General features: G+C 54.7%; 1 protein-coding gene across 2 annotated transcripts; it reads right to left on the minus strand.

Annotated features, from left to right (window-relative positions):
- Positions 1-3,993: 3,993 nt before the first annotated feature.
- Positions 3,994-10,364, minus strand: TGOLN2 (trans-golgi network protein 2). Of its 2 annotated transcripts, none has more exons than XM_080360403.1 (4): positions 10,130-10,360; positions 7,790-9,051; positions 7,079-7,162; positions 3,994-6,491 (listed from the first exon to the last, which is right to left on the minus strand). In XM_080360403.1, the coding sequence occupies exons 1-4, from the start codon at positions 10,185-10,187 to the stop codon at positions 6,486-6,488; spliced, it is 1,410 nt and encodes a 469-aa protein (XP_080216529.1). In that variant the 5' UTR covers positions 10,188-10,360; the 3' UTR covers positions 3,994-6,485. The 2 variants fall into 2 exon arrangements, with proteins under 2 accessions (XP_080216529.1, XP_080216528.1); XM_080360402.1 differs by having other exon boundaries at positions 3,996-4,665; positions 10,130-10,364.
- Between the last annotated feature and the right edge of the window lie 5,690 nt (positions 10,365-16,054).

Consider the following 16,054-nt stretch of genomic DNA (forward strand, 5'->3'; position numbering starts at 1 on the left):
TACCCTCAGGTAAGTATCCGGTGCCCAAAATATCCCAAATCTTTATCCAGGTAATAAGAGCTGATGGGTGATAATCTGAGCCCTTTTTTTACCAGAACGAGAGTGACACAAGCATGAGGCTTAATGTTGCAGCCAGTATAAATCTGGTTTAATTGTGAATTTTCCTGCATCCATGTGGGAGCTCGATCCTTTTGTCACTCCCCACCTTCCCACTACAACCCTCCAGCTCTTTTTTCCACACTTTCACGAATTTTGCGGGTTTTTCCTCACTGCGAACACTCCTCTCACAGCCTTTCATCACCCACGTGTCCTGTCTTGAGGAAACAACCCCACATTTATTCCAGTGTCTCCAACCAGCAGCGTTTCTCCTGATGGTTTGAACCCTCTGCAAAACCAAATTATTTGCCATGATACATGACATTATTGGGAACAAATATTCCCCCTAGACACCACCAGGTTGTAGATAAATCAGTAAACGCCGCCTTCAGATCCCATCGGTGAGACACTTGGGCACAGCAAACCCATAGGGAAGGGCTGGGAGAAGCCCAGTTTGTACTGGGAGAAGCCCAGTTTGAACTGGTGATGGAGGAGGGGAAAATCCACCCCCCTGGAGCTGGTTCTCAAGCATGGGGAGTGTGAAGGTGCCCGGCAGGGATGGGAAACACGTCCGGATCTGCTGGGATTAGAGCCCTGAGCAAGCAGCTAATCCAGCACCTGGACGAGCACCAGCGTGAGCTCTGCAAATCTTGTGTAAATACACAAATCTTTTCAAGCAGGAATCACTCCCAGCGTCATTTCCTACGGCTAAAGGGCTTGGCCGCTGTTTGGGGAGCGGTGACAGTGGGGGACGTCCCCAGGACAAGGCGACAAAACCAAAGTCTGGGCACCTCGATGAGCTTGAGGGAGTTTTCCAACCAAAACGATTCCATGATTTTATGATGGCATCTGGGCAGGAGCAACCTCAGGGTCCAGTATAAGTTGGGGAATGAGCTGTTGGAGAGCAGCGTAGGGGAAAGGGACCTGGGGGTCCTGGGGACAGCAGGGTGACCATGAGCCAGCACTGGGCCCTTGTGGCCAGGAAGCCAATGGGACCTGGGGTGGGTGAGAAGGGGGTGGTCAGTAGGTCAGAGAGGTTCTCCTGCCCCTCTGCTCTGCCCTGGGGAGACCACACCTGCAATCTTGTGTCCAGCTGTGGCCCCTCAGTTCCAGCAGTGGGAGTTCACTGGGTCACTGCGAGCAAAGGGACGGGGAGCAGCTGCGGCGGGACGGGTGGGTTTGGACACCGCGGGGACCCGGCGGGTTCACTCCGTGTCCTTTCCTCCCATCACCTCTTTGGTACCAAGAGCACAAACCCCCTGTCACTAAAAAAGCCTGAAGGGCAGAACGCAGGGATGTCCCTGGTCTGTGGGACAGGACTGGGGTGAGCAAAGGAGCGAGTGCTCGAGAGGGCAAAGATCTCCCCCAAAACGTGCTGAGCTTCACCCTTCACCCGTGCGCAACCCCACGCCACCCCCACACTAACAGCCCTGCAGATAAACCCCGTCGTATCGCTGTTCCTCAGTGTAGCCCCAAGTAATCCGGCTCTGATAAGCTGAGCCCAACCCAGCGGCAGATAATTTTCATTGAAGGTTTTATTTTGCCACTTCCTGGACTTTGGCTCGCGGGAGGTGTGTGGCACGGTCACCCCGGCGCAGTCGGGAGGCTCAAGGTGCTGCTCGCCAGCGAGGGACCCGCAGGGTTTGTCCTTCCCTGGTTTGCTCTACCTGGAGGAACAAAAGAGTTTTGAGACCTTCATAGCACCCTCAGGACAGGGTGGACGTGGGCAAGGGGGTCAAAGAGCTCTTGGAGTCCATCCTAAACACATGGAGCGGAGTGATGCTCTGATCTTCTTGTGGGAAGAGTCGGACAAGGACTCAACCCAACAACTCCATGTGCGGAAAAATAGAGAATTTTCATTTTAATCACAGAATCAGTTGAGTTGGAAAAGCCCCTTGAGATCGAGTCCACCCATAACCCACCCCGGCACTGCCCCATGTCCTAGGAACCTCATGTCCGTCTGTCCAGCCCTCCAGGGCTGGTGACTCCAGCACTGCCCTGGGCAGCCTGTTCCAATGCCCCACAGCCCTTTGGGGAAGAAATTGTTCCCACATCCAACCTCAACCTCCCCTGGGCAACTTGAGGCCGTTTCCTCTGCTCCTGGCGCTTGTTCCTGGGGAGCAGAGCCCGACCCCCCTGGCTCCAAGCTCCTTTCAGGCAGTTCAGAGATCAGAAGGTCTCCCCTCAGCTCCTGTTCTCCAGCTGAACCCCCAGGTCCCTCAGCCGCTCCATCACACTTGTGCTCCAGCCCCTCACCAGCTCCGTTCCCTTCTCTCCACTCGCTCCAGCACCTCAAGGGCTTTCATGAGGTGATCCCGCCACCCCTGGGGCCGCCATTTTGTGTGCTGAGGTGATTTTGGTGCCGCCATTTTGAGCCCTGAGGTGATTCTGGTGCCGCCATTTTGAGCCCTGAGGTGATTTTGGTGCCGCCATTTTGAGCCCTGAGCTGAGGGGCCCAGAACTGCCCCCAGGATTGGAGGTTTCTCCTCCCCAGGTCCCAGCACAGGGACGGTTGCTGCCCTGGGCCTGCTGGCCACACAGCGCTGGTACCAGCCAGGATGCTGGTGGCCTCTTGGCCACCTGGGCACACGCTGGCTCATGTTCAGCCGCTGGCACCAACACCCCCAGGGCCTTTCCAGCCGCTCTTCCCCAGCTGCAGCGTTCATGGGGTTGTTGTGGCCCAAGGGCAGGACCCGGCACTTGGCCTGTTGAACCTCAGACAATCTGGCCCATTGATCCAGCTGGGCCAGATCCCTCTGTGGAGCCGCCTGCCCTCAGCAGATCAACACTCCACACAACTCGGTGTCATCTGTGACATTACTGAGGCTGCACTTGATCCTTTCATCCAGATCATTGATAAGGAGATTAAACAGAACCAGCCCCAGCTGTGGGATTCATTTTTGGGGTGAAAACCCCCCAAAACCTCACCCCAGGGTGCTCCTGGCTCCTCTCCCACAGGCCTTGTTTAACATCCCACTGCTGAGGAATTATTTTTTTGGAGGAGGAGTATTCAAATGTTGTGTTTTGAGGTGATTTTAGTGTCCTTGTGGCCGCCATGTTGAGCCCTGAGGTGATTTTGGTGCCATCACATTGAACCCTGAGGTGATTTTGGTGCCGCCACATTGAGCCCTGAGGTGATTTGGTGCCACCATATTGAACCCTGAGGTGATTTGGTGCCACCACATTGAACCCTGAGGTGATTTGGTGCCACCACATTGAACCCTGAGGTGATTTTGGTGCCGCCACGCTGAGCCCTGAGCGGCGGGGCCCAAACCCGACCCCTCAGTCCCAGCTCTGCTCTCTGCTCTATTTCAGCCTCTTTTACCCTCCCCGCTCACAGAACAAGCGCCTCTGCCCTTTCTCGTCGCCGTGCTGCGGCCGCTGGTGCGAGGCCAAGTGGGAGGAGAGTTCACGAGGCTGGACTTTCTCCTTTTAGAGAAAAATGGGGGAAAGGCGAAAGTTTATTTCAGCGCAGGAAGCAGCAGACGCTGCCTGGTGGCGCCTGCGGCATTTGCTGCCGGTCACGCCACCTCCTCCTCCCCTTTTGCGCCCGGTCACAACATCCCTGGTGCCGCCCCAGCCTGTCCCAGTTTCTCCCAGTTTGGTGCTCAGAGGTCACTGGGATCCGCGTCCTCCCCAGAGCCTCCCTGTGGGTGGAAGGGGAAATACAGGAGAGATCCAAAGAGCAATTTAAACTCGGGTTTAACGTCAGGTCCTAAACAAACCCCGCTCGCTACCGTCTGAGCGAGGAGCCAAACTGGTCAGGAGGAACTGGGGGAGCGTGAAGCAAACTGGAATCCTCTCAAATCCGCTCAGCCTGGCTCGGCTCTTTCCGCTTGCAGCATTAATCACGCGAGGACGGAGTTTGCATGTGGAAACAGAGCAGAAAAAGCTCCATGCTTGGCTTAAATACATCTGGTTTTGTTAAACCGCCGTTTTTTGGCACAAAGAGGAACAAACCCGCGCTGCTGTTGCCGGGTTTCAAAGCAGACCGTGCGAAGAACACACACCAGATACATAAAAGAAGTGAAAACTCAATGCTTTATTTAATTTTTCAACCCTTTTATTGACTTTACCACACAGAAAAAAAATGAAAAACAAAGTAATATAAAAATTCTGATCCTTCAAAGTTCGCATTGCACTGCAGCAGAGAACAATTTGCTGATTCAAACCGGCGAGGCAGCTGCTCTAAAAGTACACAAGTTTGGCAACAAACCCCACGTGTCGATACTAGAACCCGTCCCGCGGCCAAAGGGAAAAGGTTCCGCGCACCCCGACCCCTTCGAGATGCGTCACATGAACCGAAATCCTGGAACCACCAAACAACGTGGCGTCACCTCTGGAGGTTTCACCCAGTTGGGGCAGTTCCAGCGAGCAGCGCCGGGAATGTGCTGCTGGGTAGGAGGAGATTTCTGGGGGGAAACCCCCCGGGTTTGGCTCTTTCTCTCCTCAAAGTACAACCTGAGGGTGTCTGAGGCGTGAGGGTCCCGCTCCGCCATCTGGAGAACTCGCTGTGGTGCCATCGCAGCCGATTCCCAACGCACCAGGGGATGATAGAGACCGAAAAGCCTTCGAAAACCATCACGAGATAGAAAAGTGAAATAAAAAATTTTCACAAATTATTTTTCAATTAAAAAAAAATACAGGACAAAGCAGGAAAACAGTGCGTACGCTCTAAAATTCCGGTGTGTGTGGCTCAGAAGCGTGTAGTGGAATTCATTTCCCCCGCGCTGGCATTAAATAAAACCCACCCCCCGCATGTAAATCAGTGCAGGATCCCCGAACCCGCTGAGTCTCGTTTCCCTTCCACAAGGCACATTTCAGCCCAAGGGTTTTGCTCCCTGACTTGTTTTCCTTTCTCTTTCCCCCTCCCATTCTCCAAAATAGCTCCCGTGAGTAATTTTAGCATGGGAAAAGTTTATCTATGGAAACAGCGAACGCTATTTAAAGGCAGATTTTTTTCTGCTCTTTGTGCTTTAACAGGAAAAAGGATTTGTATTTATTTTTGGTTTAGGAGAGCATCAAGCTCCTTTTCTCCTCTTTTGTGGGGAATGAAGTGTTAGGAAAAATCAAAACACAGCTGGAGCTTTGCCGTCTTTGTCCTTGTCAAAGGTTCTTCCTGTGGCGAGTTGGTGCCTGTGCCAAGAGCTCCGGAGGCCTCGGAACAACTTTGTTCTGCCCGTATTGGAAAAAAACGACAACAAAAGCCAGGAGGTGGGTGGTTATTTGAGAAACACCCCCTCTCAAATCAGCTTATTTGGAGTAGAATGACAAAAATCAAAACAATCTCACACTTGTAACTTGAGAATTGAGGTGTTTTGCAGGTGTAAATACAACCAGGAGGGCCCAGCTCTGGTTGAGTGTGACGTTTAACCACAAACTCCCCGAAATCGCAGCGGGGAGCAGAACGAGGTTGTGTTGGTGGGAAAACGAGCCCTTGGTGTTGTCACCTGCTGGGGAGGCGCAGAAATGGCCCCGTGGGGACTCATGGGTGGAAAAGGTGGCGGCTGTGTCGCTGGCAACACCCGCCGGGGCTCGGCCAGCGGTTCCAAACACAATTTTTGAGGAAAGCATTTGAAAAGCCGCAATTTCTGTTCATCGCAAGCGCTTCAGGGCCACCGCACATCTCACACACCCACAAAATGATGTTTCGCGAGGGGCAGGGCAGCGATTTTTCAAGGCCGAGTCTGCAACGGCAATTTCAAGCTTATCGAACCTCCCCTGCCCTTCACAGTATCGGAACCATCACCTCTAGTGCAAACCTCGGAATTCGGGGGGTTTGGGAGCGAAAAGACACAAGCGGAGCAGAAGAGGCGGGTGGGGAAGGTTTAAGCTACAACCCAAGGGCAGCTCCAGCGTGTCCACAGCAAAGGAATCGAGACGTTGAACTCGAGCGCCGTTGCCAGCACAGGGAGAGAGAAAAAGAAAACCAATCAAATTAAATCAGAAGGTCTTCGGTGAGCATTTTTCAACTAGTGCAATCAGTCGCGCTCTGAACTTTCGCCTCCAAATACAACGGGGGGAAGAGGGAACGTCAAGCGGCTCATTTCGCAGGCGGGTGTTTGGTTCCCCCCCCTCAAGAGGAGTTGTCAGTACAGCAGACGGCGAATTCATTTCATTCGGACACAAAAGTTCCGCCGAGCGCTGGGGATTCGTTCTTCCCGTGTCATGGAGGCCCGAGTGGAACATAAAGTTCATCTTCAGCAGGTGGGGAAGGAGAAAAGCGTTTCAAGAAGTGAGAGTTGAACGTTATCAAGGTGCGGGTGCAAAACAAAAGCGTTTTCCCCTTTCCCCCCTGGTGTCTGAACCCGAACGTTGAGTGGGTGACCCAGCGCTCCTGTGTCTTCATCGCCAGCCACCGGGATCCCGCTGGCTTTCCAAAGAGGAATCTAGATCTGGAAAGGGGATAAAGAAGGTTTAAATGATTTGAAAGCTCGGTGTTGGTTTTCTACTCGGACAAAGCGTCGGGGTTTGAGGGTTTGTGATGAGATTTCAATTGAAAAATGAGGCTTTTCTACCGGCCGAGCTGCTTCGCTGCATCTCATGGACACGTCAGGGAATTCCCAACGAGGAATAAATTCCCCAAATATCAGCGACATTTGTATCCTCTTCTTGCACAAAATAATCCCAGATGCTTCTGACTTCAAGGACAAGGGGTGAAAAAAGTTTCAAGGGGCAGAATGAAGGAATTTCCCTGCAAATCCCACCCTTCTCCCACTAAAAACTTAATTAAAACAAGTCATTTGAGTTGGCGAGAAACTATTCAGAGCTCAAGACTCAAACTTCAGCCCCGTGTTATTTCTACTGTTGTTTTTCAGTGTTAGCGCTTCCATTTTGGGGGAAAAAATCCCTGTTTCTAGACCAAGAGTGAAAAATATCAACCAAGTTGGGGTTTTGTGACCATTCCTAACGTGAAAGGCCGATATATTGTGTTTATAATACATACCGGGCCCCACGACAGCCGTTTGGGGGCATTTCTTACCTTTTGATCCAGTCTCTGGTAATCGCCAGATTTGGGCCGTCGGCCACTTTTGGACCTTTTCCCTTCCAGCGCAAACGCGATGATCTTGGGAGAGAGAAACGGGGACAAAATGTGGGGACAGAAACCAATAAATCAGCTTTTTCTCACTTTAAACACAGGCGATTTCTAACTAGCAGCTTCTCCCCCCTCCTAATGACGCAATTTCATTTGAAATAACACTTGAAACAAAGAAATGCAAATAATAAGGTTTGCCTAACACGCAAAACAATAAGAATTTATTTATTCTCTTTTCCTACCTCAAAAAGAGCTTTAGAGGAGGAAAAACCAAAACCAGCAAACGCCGGTTACGCCGTTTGAGCTGCCTCCCTCCTGCATAGGGCTATTTAAGGACAAATCTGCAACCTGCTACAAAAAACTCCATGTTGGTGCAAAAACATGGGGTAACTTCACACGTATTTTCCTTTTCACCTCTGAGAATAACTCCTAGAGCCACGGCCACACAATTCATGCGGAGATTCGACCCCTTTCTAGTTACAACCACCCCAAAAGTTGCTGGGAAAAGGCTCGGATTCATTTTAACCAAACCTGCATCGCGCAGTGAGCGGGAGGTGTTGGGCAACGGGAAAATTCTGAGCAAGGGGAAGACTCTTTGGCCCGGCGGGTCCCGGTTTACGCGGTGACCGGGGGGATGTCATGATCACAGTTGCTCACCTTGCGTTTGTTGTGATAGGCGACGTAGAGCGCGGCGACGACGATGGCCGTGGTCACCAGGTAGGCGAAGAAGTGGCTGCTCTCGGCCGAGGCCCTGGGGACGGAGGGGACGCTCTTCTCCTGCTCCCCAGTAAAGGAGGCACCGTCGCTGCCATCGCCGCCGTCCTCACCCACATCCTCTTCCTCTTTGGAGCCTCCGGTGTTGTCTGAATAGCCGTTGCCATGCGCAGCGGAGGAACCTGATTGCGGTGACGTGTTTTTATTTCCCTCCGAGTCTGCTTGATTCCCCTGGTTGTCCTGGTTCTCGGTGTCACTGCCCTGGTTATTGGCGTTACCATCCTGGTTCTTGTTGTCATTATCGGTGTGACCGTCTTGGTTCTCCTCCTGGTTATTGTCGTTACCACCCTGGTTCTTGTCCTTGTCATCGCTGGTAGTGCCTCCATTCTCATCCTTGTTATTGCTGTTACCACCGTGGTTCTTGTCCTCGTTATCGCTGGTAGCACCTCCGTTCTTGTCCACGGTATTGCCATTACCACCCTGGTTCTTGTCCTGTTTCTCAGTGTTACTGCCCTTGTTCTCATCCTGTTTATCGTCGGCAGTGCCCTCATTCGTGGTCTGGCTGTCGCCGTTACCATTCTCGCTCTGGTTATTGCCATTACTGCCTTCGTTCTCCTGGTTCGTGGTGCTGCTGCCCTGGTTGTTGGTGTCACTGCCCTGGTTTGTGCCGCTGCTGCCTTGGCCGTTGCCCTGGCTGGCGCCATTCTGGTTGTTGTCTTCGCCATTCTCATTGCTGCTCTGACTGGTGCCTGTGCTCTGCCCGGTGTCCAGGCTCTGGCTGTTGCCTGGGCTGTGGCTGTCACCTGTGTTCTGGTTGTCACCCTGCCCACTGGGGCTGCTGCCTCCGTTACCGGCGCCACCACTCTGCCCGTTACCCTGGCTGCCGGCAGCACCACCACCTCCATTCTTGGTTTGGGAGCTGGTGCTGGTGCTGCTGCCCTGGCCACCATTACTCTGGCTGCCCTGCTGCGTCTCGCTGCCACCAGACACACTTGTGCTCTTCTCCCCCGTACCTGTCACCTCTGTGTTACTCGCGTCTCCTCCGGGGCCTTCCCCATTCTTTTGATTCACCCCTGAGTGTGTCTCTCCATTTGCTCCAGACTCATTCGGCTGCTGCTGCGGAGGGTTTTCCTGCCCGGTACTCGCTGCGTTCTGCGTGGCGTCCCTGGCACCGTTGGTGTTTGCTTGATCCGGGCTCGGTGCAGCTGTCGGTGAACAAAGAGTCACTCAGGGCTGTCCCTGCTCGGCTGGTGAAGCCCCGAGGGGAAGGAAACTGCGAGACAGGGAACCGAGAGGCGACACAGGTGGGGGACACGGGCTGGTGACAACAGGGGCCCCCTGGCGCCTCCCGCCCCACAAGAGCCCCCACAAACCCCAGGAACAACCCCAGGTTCCAGTATAGGTTGGAGAATGAGCTGTTGGAGAGCAGTGTAGGGGAAAGGGAGCTGGGGGTCCTGGGGACAGCAGGGTGACCATGAGCCAGCACTGGGCCCTTGTGGCCAGGAAGCCAATGGGACCTGGGGTGGGTGAGAAGGGGGTGGTCAGTAGGTCAGAGAGGTTCTCCTGCCCCTCTGCTCTGCCCTGGGGAGACCACACCTGGAATCTTGTGTCCAGTTGTGGCCCCTCAGTTCCAGCAGGACAGGGAACTGCTGCAGAGAGTCCAGCGCAGGGCAACAAAGATGCTGAAGGGAGTGGAGCATCTCCCGTGTGAGGAAAGGCTGAGGGAGCTGGGGCTCTGGAGCTGGACAAGAGGACACTGAAGGGGGACTCATTGCTGGGGATCAATATGGAAAGAGGGAGTGTCAGGAGGATGGAGCCAGGCTTTTCTCGGTGATAACAACGGTAGGACAAGGGGCAATGGGTGCAAACTGGAACACAAAAGGTTCCACTTAAATTTGAGAAGAAACTTGTTCCCGGTGAGGGTGGCAGAGCCTGGCCCAGGCTGCCCAGGGGGTTGTGGAGTCTCCTTCTGTGCAGACATTCCAACCCGCCTGGACACCTTCCTGTGTAACCTCATCTGGGTGTTCCTGCTCCATGGGGGGATTGCACTGGATGAGCTTTCCAGGGCCCTCCAACCCCTGACACTCTGGGATTCTGTGAACCCACGTCAGACCCACCCCGGCCCGAGGGCTCAGCGCAACCGGCCCCTCAGTGACCCCATCCCGGGCCGTCCCGGCCGCTCCTGCCCCGCCGACCCCCGCATCCCCCGCCCCGGTACTCCCGGCCGCAATCCCTCCCCAACCCCGTCCCTCCAGCCCATGCCAACCCGTCCCGGCCCCTCACCCTGGGCGCGGCGGGCGGCGCAGAGCGCGAAGAGCAGCAGGAGCAGCCGCGGCGACATGGCGACCGGAGAGCAACGATCGCACCGGCCCGCCCGCCCCCGCTTCCGTACGGCGGCTGCTACTTCCGGGAGGAGATCTCGCGAGAGCGGGGAGGGGGCGGGAACGGCTGCGAGGGGGCGAGGCGAGGGAAGGGGCGGGGCTGAGGGACTGGGGCGGGGCTTGGTCGGAATGTGGGCGGGGCTTAATGAGAATCGGGGGCAGACCTTTGGGGCGGGGCTTATGGTGGATCGGGGCGGGGCTTGGGGAGGGCGGGCTTTGCTCTGCTAATTGGGCTGTTCTTATGCAAATCAAAGGCTGTGTTTATGCAAATGAGGGGCGGGACTTACCGGTCTATCGTGTGTGCCAGGCCCGGCCGCTGCCTCAGCAAAAACTGCCCCATCTTTGGGTTTAAAGCAGCATTTTGATGCAAAACCTCCCGGTTTTGGGTCCGTTTCGCCCACAGCTCTTCCCGCCGGCAGCACAACGTCAGCTTTGGCTCCCCAGGGGCACCGAGGAGCATCGACCCCTTTCCTCTGGGGATGATTTACCTACTAAAGACTGTTCTGTTTCCCCTCTTTGGTCAAACAAGAAGCTCCAGATGTTCCTCCTGGGCGCTCCTGGGGTCCGTTACTGCCGCCCAGTGACCTCGCGCGGGTCTGTCCCGCCACGTCAGGGACGCCAGGGCCCCTCATCCTGCCACAAAGTTTGATCTCCAGCTTTTCCCCTGCTTGTCCTGCCCAAACCTTCGACATCAGTTTTCCAGGTGCAGAGATTACACCGTCAAGTCTCCACAATTTGCTTTATTAGCAACAATCCCAACCTCCCCTTGCTGTTATCTCACTAATTTCCTTTTATATCAATAGATTTGTCAAGAACAGCCTTATCTCCACCCAGGAGGAACTTATCGGTGCTGAGCTGCTCCAGACCGTGCTCTGGCACCACCAGATCTGTCCCATGCGTGACATGTCACCTGCTGAGCACCGAACGACCGCGACAACCTCACCGCTTCATTCCCTCCTCCGGTCGGTCCGTTTAACGCTAAAGCACAGAAAAATATCACGTCATCATCTGACACGCAAACCGAACTAGTCCCGCGCAGCGACAGCACTTCGGGGAACAATCCCCACGTGGCCGCAGAGCGCCATGGATTCTGCGGGTGATTTTTCCCATCCTCTATTCAATCCAATACATCCCGGCGGTCTCGGCAGCTCAATTCTGCCTTTCTGAGGAGACAGAAGATTTAAACCAGACGAACGAGGCTGTTTTTCATGCCCGGCCAGTCCCGCTTTCACTCGCGCTCCTGGAAGCTGAACGGCGGCCAAGTTGCTCTGGATTTACAACAATGCATCTGGGAACAGGATTCTGCCCAAAATACCCAGGACGAGGCCGACACCGACTTAGCGCTCGGTGCTTCGCGCCAGGCTGGTTTTCCTTCAATAGCTTTTTTTGGCTAAAATGTGATAAATAGGCCCAGCGACCTTGTCTGACCCCTGCAGATTGGGACGATGGGGACGTCGCGTTGGCTTTGGCGCAATCACACGGACACAGACCGGTAGGAGGAAGAGGAGGAGGATTGAGGATTTTTATCTCTGTCCACCGGGAAGCAGAAGGAGGAAATTCCCATTCAGTCCCTTCCCGAAGCGGCCGCAGCTGCTCGTCCTGCGTCGCGTGAAATAAAACCTCATTTATACCCAAACTTCAGCGAGGTTTTGGGTGGTTTCCTACACCGGAGATGTGACTTTCTCTGAGAATGGCCAAAAACCAGGCTGGACACACAAATCTGGCTTTTAATTTAGTGTTTTAACTGGAGTTTATAGCGCGGCGTCCTGAGGTCCGGTGACAACGCTACGCTCGGAGATATTAATCAAGATGATAATAAAGTCCTCACCTTGTCAGAAGCATCTGCATCCCCCATCTCGTTCCCCGCCTTGCCGCGCCCCCCAAGGGCTAATCTGGGCAGGATAAAGGATCAAAAGGAGAAAACAATTAGCAAATGGAAGAATTTAATGATGCTAATTAAAATGTATTAAGTGTAGCCGCTGCCTCTGCAGCAGCTGCTTGGGCAGGAGCTGGGAGCCTCACCCCGAAACGGGACATCTGGTGCGTCCCCCCCGGCCCCGCGCAAAAAAACACGTTCAAAATACCCTTAATTTCGTTTGCTGCCGCTCGCCGAGTCCGCGGAGGGGCCCTTAATTAGCTCCATCTCTGCAGGAGACCCCGGGGACCTCATTAGGCGTTTCAATTAGCGGCTCGCCAGCGCGCCCAGGGAGGGGGCAGCGTTTGGTGGACATGGCGGCAATTAAGCGGGCGGAGGTGACAGGAGCGACCCGGCTTCCAAAAACAGGGAAAGCATCAAGCTGGCTCCCAGATGCTGTCCCACTAGTTCACTCTTAACGAGACGTTCGCTCCTAACGAGACGTTCGCTCTTAACGAGGCGTTCGCCAGCTCCCGGCAATAAAACCCTCACGAATGCAGGTTTCAGGCTGGGCTCGTCGCACAAATGTCACCCTTTAAGGAAGGTTTTGGATCTTTTGCTTTTACAGTTTCTGGAGCAGGATGGACTGGCAGGCACATCGTGTCCCTGTGAAGAGTCCGGTGTCACCCGTCTGCGGTGCCATTGCCCAGCAATGAACATCATGTCGCCGCAGGAATGGCTGGAAATGATGAACGTGCATTTCCCAAGGATATGGCCGCCCATTCCCAAACCCAGCTCTGGAATGGTGTGGCCAGCAGGCCCAGGGCAGCGACCGTCCCTGTGCTGGGACCTGGGGAGGAGAAACCTCCAATCCTGGGGGCAGTTCTGGGCCCCTCAGCTCAGGGCTCAAAATGGCGGCACCAAAATCACCTCAGGGCTCAAAATGGCGGCACCAAAATCACCTCAGCACACAAAATGGCGGCCCCAGGGGTGGTGGGATCACCTCATGAAAGCCCTTGAGGTGCTGGAGCGAGTGGAGAGAAGGGAACGGAGCTGGTGAGGGGCTGGAGCACAATGTGATGGAGCGGCTGAGGGACCTGGGGGTTCAGCTGGAGAACAGGAGCTGAGGGGAGACCTTCTGATCTCTGAACTGCCTGAAAGGAGCTTGGAGCCAGGGGGGTCGGGCTCTGCTCCCCAGGAACAAGCGCCAGGAGCAGAGGAAACGGCCTCAAGTTGCCCAGGGGAGGTTGAGGTTGGATGTGGGAACAATTTCTTCCCCAAAGGGCTGTGGGGCATTGGAACAGGCTGCCCAGGGCAGTGCTGGAGTCACCAGCCCTGGAGGGCTGGACAGACGGACACGAGGTTCTCAGGACATGGGGCAGTGCCGGGGGTGGGTTATGGGTGGACTCGATCTCAAGGGGCTTTTCCAACCAAACTGATTCCGTGATTCTATGAACGTGCAGCCGTCCATTCCCAGTTCCAGTGTCACATCCATGCGGCAGCTCCTGGGTTTCCCACCCGGCCACATCTCCTGCCACTTCTTGACGTGAATTTCCAGTGCTGGAAACACCATAAACTCCCCAGAAGCGGGTCCAGCACTTCAACCCCTCCCTGTGGCTGGATGCGGTTGGGATGCACCCTACAAAGAAACCCAACTCATCCACAGAGCAGGAGCCGGGACCAGCAGCAGCCACTTCGCTTTCTCAGGACAACCAAAGGAAAGATCAGGAATCTTTAGCCACAACATTTGTTTGTAGAAGAAAATTATTGTAACAGGGCAACACCGTAGAGAGCTCCCCAGGACCTTTATCGAAGTAGCTCCCAGAGCACAAAAAATGCTGCAAAAGAATTAATTCCCAATTAACCGGTCTTAACGCAACGTTCTCCTCTTGCCTTATCGCTGCAAGCACGAAGGACATATAGATACCATAGATACCACGATCAACCTGGTTCAACCAAGCTTCGTTGTCACAGAATCCCAGAACGTCAGGGGTTGGAGGGCCCTGGAAAGCCCATCCAGTGCAATCCCCCCATGGAGCAGGAACACCCAGATGAGGTTACACAGGAAGGTGTCCAGGCGGGTTGGAATGTCTGCACAGAAGGAGACTCCACAACCCCCCTGGGCAGCCTGGGCCAGGCTCTGGCACCTCTTCCTTCAGATTGTGGCTGTTGGAGCCCAGAGAGACACGTCAAAGCCACGAGGGCTTTGGTGGCCAGTTGCTTCTCTTCTGGCAGCGGATCGTCCAGGCTGAGGAGCACCGCGAGAGCACCCAACAGATGTTCCCTTTCGGTATGGGAAAACGCCGAGGAAAACAAAAGAAATATTCTCCCGCTGAAGCCCAACATCTGTTTGAAGCTGTCTGGCTCCGGTTCAGACTTTAATTCTTGTGACAGGTCTCTTCATGCCTTTAATTTCCCATGAAATCTAATTCAGGGAGTCGGTTTGTGCGCAGCCCGCTCCCGGTGTCGGGGAGGGCGGCTGTGTGCAAGCCAGACGTTCCCCGCAGAAAACGCAGCTTCTTGGAATGGCCTTTCTAAAAATCATAATTAAAAAAAGCGGCGTTTCGCTTCTTTTGAAACGACGGCCGCGCGCGTTTGCGGCGACACGTTAATCCTCCCGGGCCTCGCACGACCGCGTGTGCAAATTCGTTCTTTGAAAGGACTTGAAGCGGTTTTGCGTGTGGAACGGAAGCGCCTGCCGAGCCGGGGCTGTCGTGGGTGCGATGGTGAATAAAGACGCTCCGGGCGCCTTCTCGCGCTTGGAAGTTTTGGTGGCGGCCACTGAGCACCCTGTGGGAACCAGGACCCCTTTGAGAGATGATTTCGGGAGCGCCCAGGCCGTGGATTTAAGCCCGGAGGATGATCCTCAGCTGGACGGGAGAAGCTCCTGTTGGTGTCACCGCTTCCAGGGTCCACCTGGAGCTTTCACGTGGTGACAGGAGCCGGCGTTTGCCCCAGCGTGTCCCTGGTGCTCACGCGAGGGCTCAAGGCACCGCTTGGCTGTGGTTTTACTTTTGGTGTTTCTGCCCAGCTGCAATATGGACATAGGAATCCTCAGATGCACGTTGTCACCCGCCAGGATCTACAGACGCTGTGTCCATTGCACACGCTCGTCTTGCACATCTGGTCAACGCCAATGCCACCATCCTTAAGGACAAGACACCGAGATGGTCCCTTGTCCCCTGTCCCTGCAGATCCATCCTCAGTGGCTTCTCACACCAGCTCGGTGCTGGAAAGCAAAGAAAATTGTCACCGCAGGAGGCAAAGGTGTCATTTGTCCCCCAAACGAGCAAAAGCCTGGGGACACCATTGTCCCCAGTGCAGTGGAGAGAAGCCAAACGGGGTCCGGGGATATCGCAACAGGCCGAGAAATTCAGGAAGGGGAACAAAATGGGGCTACAAACACCCAAATCACCTTTGGGCAAGCGCAGCTTGAAACTAGATCTGCAACGGAAAACAGAACAGTGACTTTGAATGGGAAGTGAGATGGGAGAGTCTCCATGAGCTCAAGCGTTGAACCAACTGAGACCATCACATCGGTTGAAAATCTGCTGGGTGGCTTTTGTGCAGCTCCATTTTCACCCCATTCTGTCTTTCCATCTCCGGTTTGGAGGATGCGGGCACTGGGCATCGCGCAGCCACGCACCAGTAACTCCCAGTCCTCGGGCACCCCCTGCACTGGTTCCACCTCACCCCCGTATCCCTCCAGCAAACTGCACGCTGCCTGTTTTGTGACGGACACCCCAAAATGCGCCCACGCTGGGGGCGTCCGGGCGCTGCTCTGGGTGGGAACCCCTCCCCAGGGGACACGGTGACACCGGAGCGCTGCGACAGGCGGGAGGACGCTCCCCCCACGGACCACGCTCACGCGGCGAGTTGCAGCTGTAGTTTTATTTCCTTTTTTTTTCCTTTTTTTTTTTCCTTTTTTTGTGAAAAATAACAGGGATTCAAGGAGAAAAATAACAAGCCCAC

Source organism: Nesoenas mayeri (genome assembly GCF_963082525.1).
Source record: "Nesoenas mayeri genome assembly, chromosome: 27".
Taxonomy (NCBI): domain Eukaryota; kingdom Metazoa; phylum Chordata; class Aves; order Columbiformes; family Columbidae; genus Nesoenas; species Nesoenas mayeri.